Source organism: Cnephaeus nilssonii (assembly GCF_951640355.1).
Source record: "Cnephaeus nilssonii genome assembly, chromosome: 12".
In the NCBI taxonomy this organism is placed as follows: Eukaryota; Metazoa; Chordata; class Mammalia; order Chiroptera; family Vespertilionidae; genus Cnephaeus; species Cnephaeus nilssonii.
In genome coordinates, this window is record NC_137083.1 from 39,596,081 (window position 1) to 39,608,167 (window position 12,087).

Consider the following 12,087-nt stretch of genomic DNA (forward strand, 5'->3'; position numbering starts at 1 on the left):
ATAAAAAAAGTATGCTCTAAACACAATCTTGATTCAAAGCATTGAGTTGTTTTTGCTTTAAAATGATTATTCAAAAGCATTTTATAAAATCAGTTAAAAATATTGAGATTAAAAAATTGTATTTGTCAGTCTGAAAGGATTTTAACTTGGTAATGTTCTCATCTGTTTATCTGAAAGTACTTCAATATACAATATCCATTCATTTTACTCAAATATTTAATATAAAAACTGGGAAATGCTTTTGCTATATTTCTCTGAAATGAAATACATTTTTTTAAAAAAAACAAGCATGTTTTCAGAAATGTCAAACAGCGATTCTCTTTTCTGATAGATAACTATTACTGTGCATCTTTTCATTTTCTTCAGTTTATATAATTAAAACTAAAACAAAATTGAAAGGCCTAACTGCTGTGAAGGGAAGCATAATCACCATTACTGAACATGAGGGGGAAAATGGGGTAAGCTATACTGGAAAAGCAAGAGGACAGCAGGAATGCACTCTGGATACCAGACAGGGAGTCCTAGACCAAAGCAATGGGAAATATTGGATGTGAATGCAAACACAACAAAAGAACAAAAGAGAGGAGGAGACATCTGCTCACACAGGATGGGTCCCTGATCTCAGTGGTAAAACGCCAAGAATTAAATCAAACTGCAAAAGGCTGGACTATGTGAGGAAACTTCCAGGATAGGCCACCAAGAACTATACTTAATCTCTTCCTTTCCTCTCCATATTGGCCCGAGAATACTATTACTAATTGTGAATTTTAGGATTTAGCCTTAGGCACACAATAATTTCAGTGACATTTAGAAAGTTTCTCTGTACTTCTAGCAGTTTCTCAAATGTGAGTAATGTATTTAACTTTTCAAGGTGGAAATGCTCTAAGCACTATCTCCCCAAATATTTACTTAATTTTCGTTATAATGCTACTTAATACTTAAATCATACAGATATAAAACTAGGTAAATATAAACTATTTATGCTCAAAGCACTTAGAAAAATATAAAATCAGCCTGGCCGGTATAACTCAATGGTTGAGCACAAACCAGGAGGTCATGGTTTGATGCCCCGTCAGTGCACATGCCAGTGTGGTGGGCTTGATCCCCAGCAGGGAGTGTGCAGGAGACAGCCGATCAATGATTCTCTCTCATCATTGATGTTTCTATCCCTCTCTCCCTCTCCCTCCCTCTCTCCGAAATCAATAAAAACAGAAAAAAAAGAAAAATATAAAATCAACATAAATGTGTAAGTTAGTGAAAAATTTAGAAAAACAAAAACATTTAAATTGACATTAACTGAATATGATAAACAATACTGTTTGCTCAAACTAAATCTTTGCTCATTTTGTGAACATGGTTCTAATAGGAAACAGCAAGTTTTTCTGAGTTTAGCATTCCTATATAACTGGTATTGGTGAACAACGAATTTTCTCACCAATTTTCTTTACTTAAACTATTGTAAAACTCTGTTTTCTGCAATAATATTTGGCTTTCACCCGACACATATGCACATGAAAAAAGATGCCTGCTCTTTTCGTAGATCATGACCCTTAGAATAATATTAATACTATTCAGTGCCAACACAATTGTAAATTAAAATACAAAGCTAGTTCTAACATTGAGTGACCATGATATTGAACTCAAGGTGATCCAAACTAGACATAGAATTATTTTTTTTTAATTACTGAAATAAAAAGAAACTTTTAAAATGCTTGCAGGAAGTTCAAAGTCAAGTCCACTGCCATTTAGTCTAGCAAACACCTAAAATCTTTTACTAGAAGACAGTGTTAGTCACAATTAGAAATAAAAAGCTGAAAGTGAAGTTATCAAGTCACAAATTGCTTTAACCCTTTGCACTCACTTGCTTTTTTCTCGATTCCTTTATTCTAATGCTAACCGTGTCGAGTCACACTCGACATCCGAGTGCAAAAGGTTAACTTTAAAAAAACGTTAATTTCACTCATAAAAGAGAAAAGCAAATTAATATATTAAGACTAGAAGCCCGGTGCACGAATTCGTGCACAGGTGAGGTTCCTCGGCCTGGCTGGCGATTGGGGCCGATGGGGGGGGGGGGGGGGAGAGGGCTCACGGGAGGTTGGATGGCCACTGGGGTTAGGGACCACAGGAGGTTGGCTGGCCAGCCCTCTCCCGATCAGGGCCAATCAGGAAGGCCAGCCAGCTGGAGGGAGGGACCACGTGAGGTTGGCCAGCTGGGGGGGGGGAAGGGGGGTAGGGACCGTGGGAGGTTGGCCGGCTGCAGGAGGTTGGCTGTGGGAGTGCACTGACCACTTAGGGGCAGCTGAGCATGTGCCCCCTGGTGGTCAGTGCACATCATAGCAACTGGTCGACCGGTCGTTTAGTCGCTTAGGCTTTTATATACACTGAGTGGCCAGATTATTATGATCTCTGAACGCATAATAATCTGGCCACTCAGTGTACATCCTATATAATAAAAGGCTAATCTGCAAATTGTCCCCTCAACCAGGAGTTCGACCAGCAAGCAGGCCGTCCAATCGCCCATGTCCCCTCCCCCTGGCCAGGCTGACCAGACCTCATCCATGCACAAATTCATGCACCAGGCCTCTAATATATATATATATATATACATACATATATAGTCTATTGATTAGGCCATAGAGGAAAAAGATCTCAAACATTACTTACCAATTCTTGTAATCTAAGAAACCCAGGCAAAATATTCGCTTCCATATCTCTTAGATACTCTGCTTTATCTAGAACCTTATAAAAAAAAAATGCAGGATCAAAATCAATTTGCAAAGCCCTTTACAAAACATTTACCATTATGTGACACATATTATAAAGATTAATAATGTACAATTCAAGAATTGAACTTGCCACGTTGAAAAGAAAAATTTTAATTTTTGCTATTTACATTTGTGGAAGACATTTTAAATAGGTCAAATAAGTTAAAAAATTGACTATTTATAACATATTTTAACTCAAATTTCTAAATAGAAAATGAGTCATTTTGTCCTACATTAACCCTTTGCTCTCACTTGCTGTTTTCTCGATTCCTTTATTTTAATGCTAACCGTGTCGAGTCACACTCGACATCCGAGTGCAAAAGGCTAAAAAGGTTTATTTTACAGGTACACTATAAAAAAGATAAGGATGCAAGATGCTCTAAGGACATTTTCTTAGGTTTCCAAGAAATACACTCAGGTACATTTTTTATTCCATTTGATAAAAAGATAAATGTCTACCATAAAGCAAAAACTACAGCTTTTTCTGACCCAAGCAAGAGACAGAAAATTCTGAATTTCATCATGTAAAAGATTTTTTCCCCAATATATTTTTATTTTAGAGAGGAAGGGAGTGGGAGAGAGATAGAAACATCACTGATGATAGATAATCATTGACTGGCTGCCTCCTGCACGCCCCACACTGGGGATTGAGCCTGCAACCTGGGCATGTGCCCTGAACGGGAATTGAACCCTGACTTCCTAGTTCATAGGTCGACGCTCAATCACTGAGCCACCTCGGCCGGGCTATCATGTGAAATTTTTATTGCTTGAACTTTAACTGCATGCTAAACCTTGTTTAACTGGCTAACGGATCATGTTAAAAAGATAAAATTTTTGATCAGTGTGAAGACAATGCTATTGGGACTGTTTTTTTTTTTTTTAAGGTACTTATTTTTTAGAGATATATAGTATATACACTATATAGAGATACCGTACATGTATAAAGTTTTAAGAATGACATATATGTGCTATACATACATAGTAGATATATGTATGGTAGATATAATGGAATTAAATACTTACAATATATACAGTCTGATCCTTGAGACTTTTAGCCTTGGTTACTTGTTTAAACAAGCGAACAAAGTCATTAAATGTGTCACAGGTTATTTGAGTAGAACATCCATCCTCTGAAGAACTAAGATAATTCAATCTGTTTAAAATTTGTTCCAAAAGCAGCCTCAACGTAAAACATTCAACACAATTCACAAAGACATGTGGGAGCTGAAAACAAACAAAAAGGTGTAAATAGAAAAGAAATCACATACACAAGTTTGGCTCTGCTAGATATTTCCCATTTGCCCTTCTGAACCAATACCCCATAATCTTCCAACCTACTGTGTCCCAGGAGTCTGAACATTACAAACTGCATTGCCCAGACTCCCTCTTCTTTTCCAGCACTGACTGGATTCAGCCAATAGGAAGAACCAGCAAGAGACTGAAGGAAGCAGAGGAGTAAGAGAGAGAAGTTGAATATTTATTCCCTTGATTTCAAGCCCCACGCCTCAGAGGCCCACAATTTGACAGTGGCTACGACCTCCTATCAAAGGCCACAGGTCTTGCTGGGGTCTGGTAACAACTCCTTTCTCTGGCTAGTTCAGGTCTGGGAGGGATAAAGGCTATCACTGCTTCACCATTCCTTATTGGTTCCTTAACGTTTCTTCAACCTTTGTAAAATAGTCTCTTTATTAAACTCAATTATTTAAGTTTGCCATTTGTTTCCTACAGGGATTCAAAACAAACTTGTATTTTCTCCTACAGAATTCTTATAAGGAAACCCAAGTACATTTGAATGTGAAAATTTTTAGTAGAAATCTCACATTTAGAATTTTAGATAATATCCTTAATGCTGAATGAGCCTAAATTAAAAAAAAAAAAAAATGTGAGTTAGAAACCACAGTAACCCTCCTAGAGCAGCGGTCACCAACCTTTCGGACCTCACGGACCACCAGTGGTCCACTGACCACCGGTTGGCGACCACTGTTCCAAAGGTTTCCTTAAACCAGAGGTGACCAACCTTTCGGACCTCATGGAACTTAGTTATGGCTATGATTAAAGGTACATGAAGTCAAGACATTAATAATGTAGAATGAATAGAACAGGTTTACTGGTTCGATTTACTAAAAGAGTGAGGATGAGTAAGGAATAAAGAAAGTTTTTTGACAACTATGTTAATATTGAGACCATTCACTCTAATAGGCAATATGGGGAAAAAGGCAGGGTAAAGGAGATATAGTAGGTTTTGTATATGTGGAGATTCAGAATTATCAGTATCAATATTATAAAAACAACGGAAAAGAAACAGGTTTTAATATTTTTTGAAGAATTTTTCATGTGTTTTTCCCCAAATATTATCAGCCAATGAAAGTTAGAAATAAAAAATAACATCAAGGCTCAAGTTATCTAACAATCCCTTCTGAAGCTTAGTCTTTGAAGGTATTCAAACAAAAGTTGGTTAAAAATGTTTTATGCAGATGGCGAGTGCCCCAGTACACAGATTTGTGCACACTGAAAGGATATTAATTAGAAGGTGGCTGGCGGGGTGGGACTGGGCAAGAAGGGGCTGGACATGCCCTGGAGCCACCCTCCCGAGGTCCCTCCCCAGCCGGCCGCACCTGGGGTGGCGCTGCGGCTCAAAGGTCGTCTGCAGAATGAGCAGGGTCCGTCTGGCAGGTGGGGTCCCTCGGCCCGGCCTGCAGGGATGGGGTCGAAGCTGGCTCTCCGACACCCCCCAAGGGGTCCCAGATTGTGAGGGCAGTTCTCGATTGACACACCCCGGAATCGGGCTCCCTCTTCTCTGGTTCTAGGTGCATTACCCGAGAACCGTTGCTGCCAAGTCACTGCAGCTCATCAACTCCTGTGTTGAGCATCTGCCCCGTGGTGGTCAGTGCGTATCATACCTACCAGCCAGTCAGACGGTCGCTTAGCCTTTTATATATATATAGATATTCCTTAAGAGAAAGGTAAACTGGACTAAATAATGTCCCAGATCCCTTCCATTTCTAAGACTGTGAGCACAAATCAATTAAGAGTAGGGGTTTACTCTTACCTCTAAAGTTTTTAACAAAGTCTGTGTGACATAGGTCTTTCCACTGGCAGTATGTCCATAAATAAAAATGGATGGGAAGCTGAAATGATGTCTCTAGGGAAGAAAAGATGATTATCAGACTATACGTGCAAAACAGAAAATAAACATTTATTAGCTGGCAAGAAAGTTTTATGTGGTAAAATAAAATATTCAATGCAAATTATTTTAGCAGTGAGAATAAAGTGGTGTCATCACCACACTTTGAATTTACTTGCACTCAAGTCTAAGCACTTTCTCTGTTAAGAAATTAAAATTTCTGAAAAATTATATTTGGCTTATTATATACTATATATACTCATACTTTTTATATTATCCTACATAATAAAAAGGTAGTATGTAAATTACCATCACTCCGCTACGCCCACGATTGGGCCAGCGGGAGACACAGGGGGCGGGACTCGGGGTGGCTGGGGTGGTGATTGGGCCGGCAGGACGCTGAGCTCGCGTTGCAGCACAGACGGGCCTCTGGGGCAGCGAGCCGGGCGTTTGGAGGTTTGGAGGCTGCGCGGGTGGGCGGGCTGCGTGGCTCCCGGGGGAGGAGTCTGGCGGCAGTTGGGCCGCAGGAGCACGTGGCAGGAGCACGTGGCGGTGTCCCGGTGTCCGCAGAGGACGTGGGTTTCCAGGAAGGCAGAGGAGGCGGCGGCCCCAGCCTTCCTGGGCGGGAGGCAAAGGCAAGACCCCTGCCTGGGCTCCGGCCGCAGGAGGATCACGCCCCCGCCCCGCCTCGCCCTAGGGGCCCAGGGACTTAGGAGCTGCCTGCCACACCGGGTCCCGACCAGCGGACAGACAGCCTACATGTGCATGATTAAATCATGCACTGGTCCTCTAGTTGTATATATAATACAAACTCTTATATTTTCAAAGGAGATTTTATAGGATATTTAAGAGATTTTTCAAGGATAATTTTGACCACGTCAAGGTGAAAGCAAAACATCCATTAGCTGCCTCCTGCATGCCCCACACTTGGGATCGGGGTTGCGAGGGCATGATGGTCAATTTGCATATTACCTCTTTATTATCCTACTAGAGGCCCGGTGCACGAAATTCGTGCACGGGGGGTGGGGGTGTCCCTCTCTCCAATCTGGGACCCTTCCCTGCAGGCCTGGTCCCCCCCAACTGCCCTTCCCTGCAGGCCCAGTAACCCCCAACTTCCCTCCTCTGCCGACCTGGTCACCCCTAACTGCTCTCCCCTGCAGGCTTGATCGCCTCCCAACTGCTCTCCCCTGCTGGCCATCTTGTGTCCACATGGGGGTAGGATCTTTGACCACATGGGGCAGCCATCTTGTGTGTTGGAGTGATGGTCAATCTGCATATTACTCTTTTATTAGATAGAATGTAATAAAGAGGTAATATGCAAATTGACCATCACTCCAACACACAAGATGGCCGCCCCCATGTGGACACAAGATGGCTGCCACAAGATGGCCAGCAGTGAAGGGCAGTTGTGGGCAATCAGGCCAGCAATGGAGGGCAGTTGGGAGAGACCAGGCCTTCAGCGTAGGGCAGTTGGGGGCGACCAGGCCTGCAGGGGAGGGCAGTTGGGAGGAACCCAGGACTGCAGGGGAGGGCATTTGGGGGGGACCAGGCCTGCAGGGGAGGGCAGTTGGAGGCAATTGGGTCGGCAGGGGAGCAGTTAGGCATCGATCAGGCTGGCAAGGGAGTGGTTAGGGGTGATCAGGCTGGCAGACAGAAGTGGTTAGGGGCTATCAGGCAGGCAGGCAGGCGAGTGGTTGGGAGCCAGCAGTCCTGGATTGTGAGAGGGATCCCAGATTGGAGAGGGTGCAGGCTGGGCTTAGGGGACCCTCCCCTCACCTGCACGAATTTCATGCACCGGGCCTCTAGTATAGGATAATCCCATATAAGCTGCAACCTTCATTATACATTTTAAAGCTTTGAAACTAAACGAATGTAATCACAGGGTTAGAATAATGTCAAAGGGTCCTCTCTTAGAAAAACTTACAGGATACTTTCAAGTTATGCATCTTAAATTTACCTCAGCCTACATGTATTAATTTCATTAAAAAATATGATAAAATCTACATAACATACATTTCAAAATACATAATATTTCCAAGATTCTCCTGCAGGACATTAGAGTCAGCTGCCTAGAAAAAGTAATACTACAAGTATAATTTCAGTGATATAATGAACATTTATTAGAAACCTTTTAAATGTTGAAAACAATGATGTACTGAAACATATAAATATCAGTTAAAGCCAAAATCTGCTTTGGAGGAGTTCAAGAGTCTAGTGAGAAGACATACATTTTAAAAATAATTACATGAAAACTGGATGATGCCATTTTCATGAGTCTCTATGATCATCATCTAACAGTACAATAGTCATAAAAAACATTTATTACATTCTAGCCACTAAGTTATACATTTCCTTTTGCAAGACAAATTGGAAATCAGATTTATACAGGAAAAAAATTTCTAAAATAAATTAAAAATTGATATTTCAATATATTAATCCCTTTTTAATAATGTATCTAACAATCTTGTAAATTAACTGGCTCAAAAATTCTGTCCCAATAATTAGACGTATGCTTGGTGAGAATCTCTGCTATACAAATACTATATTTCACCTTTAAAGAAAAGTTCAAGCTTCAGCAAATTTTTTCAAGACACACTAAAACTCTCATTTTCTGGAATCCTGCCAAACTTGTCTGCATCCATTATTTGGTGCTTAATAATATCCCACCTCATAACATCTTTCCTACTGTTCCCTAAAATTAAATTGAACTCTTGCACTGTTACTTAACCTTTCACCTTCACAGACCTCCTCCCCTAACAAACTGTAATACGCCAGGATCTGGCACAGTACCTGAACACATAAATAAACCTGCTCAAAAATATGAACTAGTTTTCCGTATGTCCCATATGCACCGCACCTTGCAGAAAAGTAATATTAACAATGTTAAACACGATGTACAGTACGAGTAAAACTCAAAATCCTTTCTGCGGCCACACCATTCTTACACTGCTAATCTCTCTTTGCCAATCTTCTCTTTCAGGAGGAGCACTTCTGGTTGAACTGATCTGGAGTTTATCAACTCCGGGGAAGGAATGCATAGAGAATAACCCAGAAAACGTCTCCGTGATAAGGAATATGGCTAACTAAAACTGAAAGCATTATGACTAAACTCCTGAGAATGCAGTCCTTGTCCTCTTACTTCCCTCACTACCGTGCCCCTTTAGAAGAAGGTTGCTACTTCTCCACGAATAACTGCACAGGCCACCTCAGAATGCCATCAACATTTCCAGTGGGATGAAAGTACTTAAAGGCCTTAAGAAGGCAAACCAGAAAATGGGAGGGGGCCCAAATCATGAGCACGACTCTACTACACTCACTGCTCCTCTCCTCACAGGTAAGATCCAAGTATGATCTATTCCAAGTCTAAGTCGTAGGTAGGAATCAAATCCAAGCCTGATGAAATACGTCTAAATAATGCGGAGGAATCAAAAGGCCTCCCCGCAAGGTGAGCACGTAATAAAAAACAGATGAAGTCTCGCATGGGTGACTGCTACCTTCCGCCTATGAAAAGGACTCCCCGAGCTGTGTCCCTCCGGAGAAGACAGGCACTTAACCTCCTCTCCTCTCCGGCAGCATCGGCACTGCCAGCCTACAAGTGCAGCCCAGAGCTCTTCGGGGCTTGCACAATTCTGGAAAAGCCGCTGCATTCTTAAACCGGAAGCACTGCTGGGCCCCTCGGTGGTCTAGCCACACTTGACTCACACCAAGTGGCGCCTCCCTGAAACGCGCGAACTTCCATCTGAATAAATAACCCTCTGCAAACACTCCTGTTGCATAAAACCCTGTTCCGTTTTGGGGAAAGATAAGCAGCAACTGCTACTGGCTGCTCGGGGTGAACCCCGTCTCCAAAGCGTGTCGCGTGGGAACCAGCGGGTCCCGCACCAACATCCTGTCGCGCCGGCCGGCCCTTCCGGTGCAGTCGTCTGGTGTGAAGGGTCTCACCCAAGTCCTTTCGCGTGAAGGAAAGGGGGAGACGTCCAACACGCCCTATCCCAACGCAACCGACGGTCCATTCACCCCTCCATCCACACACGAATTTTTTTTTAAAAAGAAACAACACATCGCAAGACCACGGAAACGTCTGCCCCGCGGGACGTGGAAAACACAGCACCATACCTCTCCGAACAGGGACTGCAGCGTGGACACTTGGGACTCGCGACAAAGCACCACGTTTTCCAAGTGAGGCATTCCGGCAGCTGCCAGGGACAGCGCAGCCCCGCGGCCAGCGGGCCTCACGAAGCCAACCGCGGCGTCTCCTCCGCAACGCGGTCCCGCTCCCGCCGGAAAACCGGCGGCCGGGTGGTGGGCGGGGGCGGCGCGTGTGTGCGTCAGCGTGACGTCAGCGCGCGCGCGCAGCTGCGCCCCGCCTTGGGCTCTGGGTTGTTGCCCGAGGGCGAGTCGCGCGGAGGCTGCTGCTGCTTCGGGGTGGGCGTTTCTACCCGCCACCCTTGCCGTCCGAAAGGCCGAGAGGACGCGGGGATGGGCGAACGGAGATGGGACGGAAAGAGCCGAGGGGGCTCTGTCGGCTCCCAATGACCCGCGAAACCCTGGCTTGGATCTTCCCTGCTTGAGGCCCCAAATTTAGAAACTTTGATTACTACCCGGGAGCTTTACACCGGGAGGAAGAGACACCCCACACACTGGGGATTGGGCCTGCCACCTTAACCGGGAATCGAACCATGACCTCCTGGTTCCCAGAGGGATGCTCAGCCACTGAGCCATGCTGGCCGGCCTGCAAGAAGATTTTATTTTGGCAAGTTAATAATCGAACGTTAGGAAAGTAATTCTGTTGTCACTCCCCCTGCTCAGAACCTTTTATCTCATTCCCCTCCCAACCAGATCCTCCAAATGTGTAAGACTGTGTAGATGCCAGCTCCTTACCTCAGCCCTAACTCATCTCCTGCTTCTCTTCCTTAATCAGCTCACTCCCCTTCAGCTCCCCGGCCCCATTGCTTTACCTGGAAATGCTGGGCATGCTCCCGCTTTTTGTGACTCCGCACCTGCTGCTCCTCCTGAATCTTTTCCTCAACCTTATGCATATGGCTGGCTCACTTCTCAACTTCAGACCTCTCCTCAAATGTCATCTTATGAAAGAGGTCTTACCGAAACCGGTTTGGCTCAGTGGATAGAGCGTTGGTCTGCGGATTGAAAGGTCCCAGGTTCAATTCCGGTCAAGGGCATGTACGTTGGTTTCGGGCACACTGGTAGGGGGTGTGCAGGAGGCAGCTGGTCGATGTTTCTAGCTCTCTGTCCCTCTCCCTTCCTCTCTGTAAAAAATCAATAAAATATGTTTTAAAAAAAAAGAAAGAAAGAGGCCTTCTTTGACCACTTTAAGTCTCTGCTATGCCCCATTCCTGTTTTTTCTATATTTTGGTTCACAGTACTTATCATCATCTGTATATTTTCCTTGTTTATTGTCAGTCTTCCCCACTAAAATGTTAGCTGTTTTAGGAGCTTACATAACCTAGAAGAGTTCCTGGTGCGTAGCAGGCACTCAGTAAATATGTATTGAATTAATCAATGCCTTTGCTTATCCCCAGTGACTGGCATGAGCTCTGGCACAGAGCAGGTGTTTAACCCTATTTGTTTAATGGAATGGATATTCAGGGAAAATTACTGATAAAGTAAAATACCAAATTGAAAAACACACAACAGAGTCTTAGTTTTCATTGCAAGGATGATTGCTGTCTGTGTCGTTAAATATGGCATCCCATCCTTACTCAGTAGTCTGATTATCACAGTTATAGCCAAAGGGAGCCATGACCTAATTCCAGGATCTGGGAATATGTTAGATAACATGGCAAAGGGGAATTCAGGTTGCAGATGGAAGGAAGGTTATCAGCTGACCTTGAGATGGGGAGGTGAAATTCCTGGATTGCCCCAGTATAATCACATAGGTCATTATTAGTGGAAGAGGGAGGCAGAAAGATGAGAACCAGAAAGTGACAATGTGAGAATGGTTTGGCCTGACATTGTTGGCTTGGAAGTGGATGGACATGAGCCAAGGAATGCAGGCAGCCTATAGAAGCTGGAAAGAGGAAGGGAATGGATTGTCCCTTAGAGCTCCCAGAGAGGAATGCAGCCCTGGTCAAACCTTGATTTTAGCCCAGTGAAACTCATGTCAGACTTCTGACCTCCAGAACTATAAGAGAGAAAAAAAAAAGTGTTGTTTTTAAGCCACTGTGTGGTAATTTGTTA

The 12,087-nt window shown here is 43.7% G+C and overlaps 1 protein-coding gene across 2 annotated transcripts in view; it reads right to left on the reverse strand.

Annotated features, from left to right (window-relative positions):
* The window catches only part of ORC5 (origin recognition complex subunit 5), a 245,706-nt gene extending 235,513 nt beyond the window's left edge, over window positions 1–10,193 (reverse strand). For both annotated transcript variants that reach the window (XR_013814283.1, XM_079785898.1), the window contains exons 1-4: window positions 10,006–10,193; window positions 5,815–5,907; window positions 3,789–3,989; window positions 2,665–2,739 (exon numbers count right to left, since the gene is read on the reverse strand). Coding sequence is in view for 1 of the 2 variants with exons in the window: in XM_079785898.1 (XP_079642024.1) it covers window positions 2,665–2,739; window positions 3,789–3,989; window positions 5,815–5,907; window positions 10,006–10,077 (441 nt within the window). In the remaining variant the exon portion in view is untranslated. The remainder of the gene's footprint in view (window positions 1–2,664; window positions 2,740–3,788; window positions 3,990–5,814; window positions 5,908–10,005) is intronic.
* Between the last annotated feature and the right edge of the window lie 1,894 nt (window positions 10,194–12,087).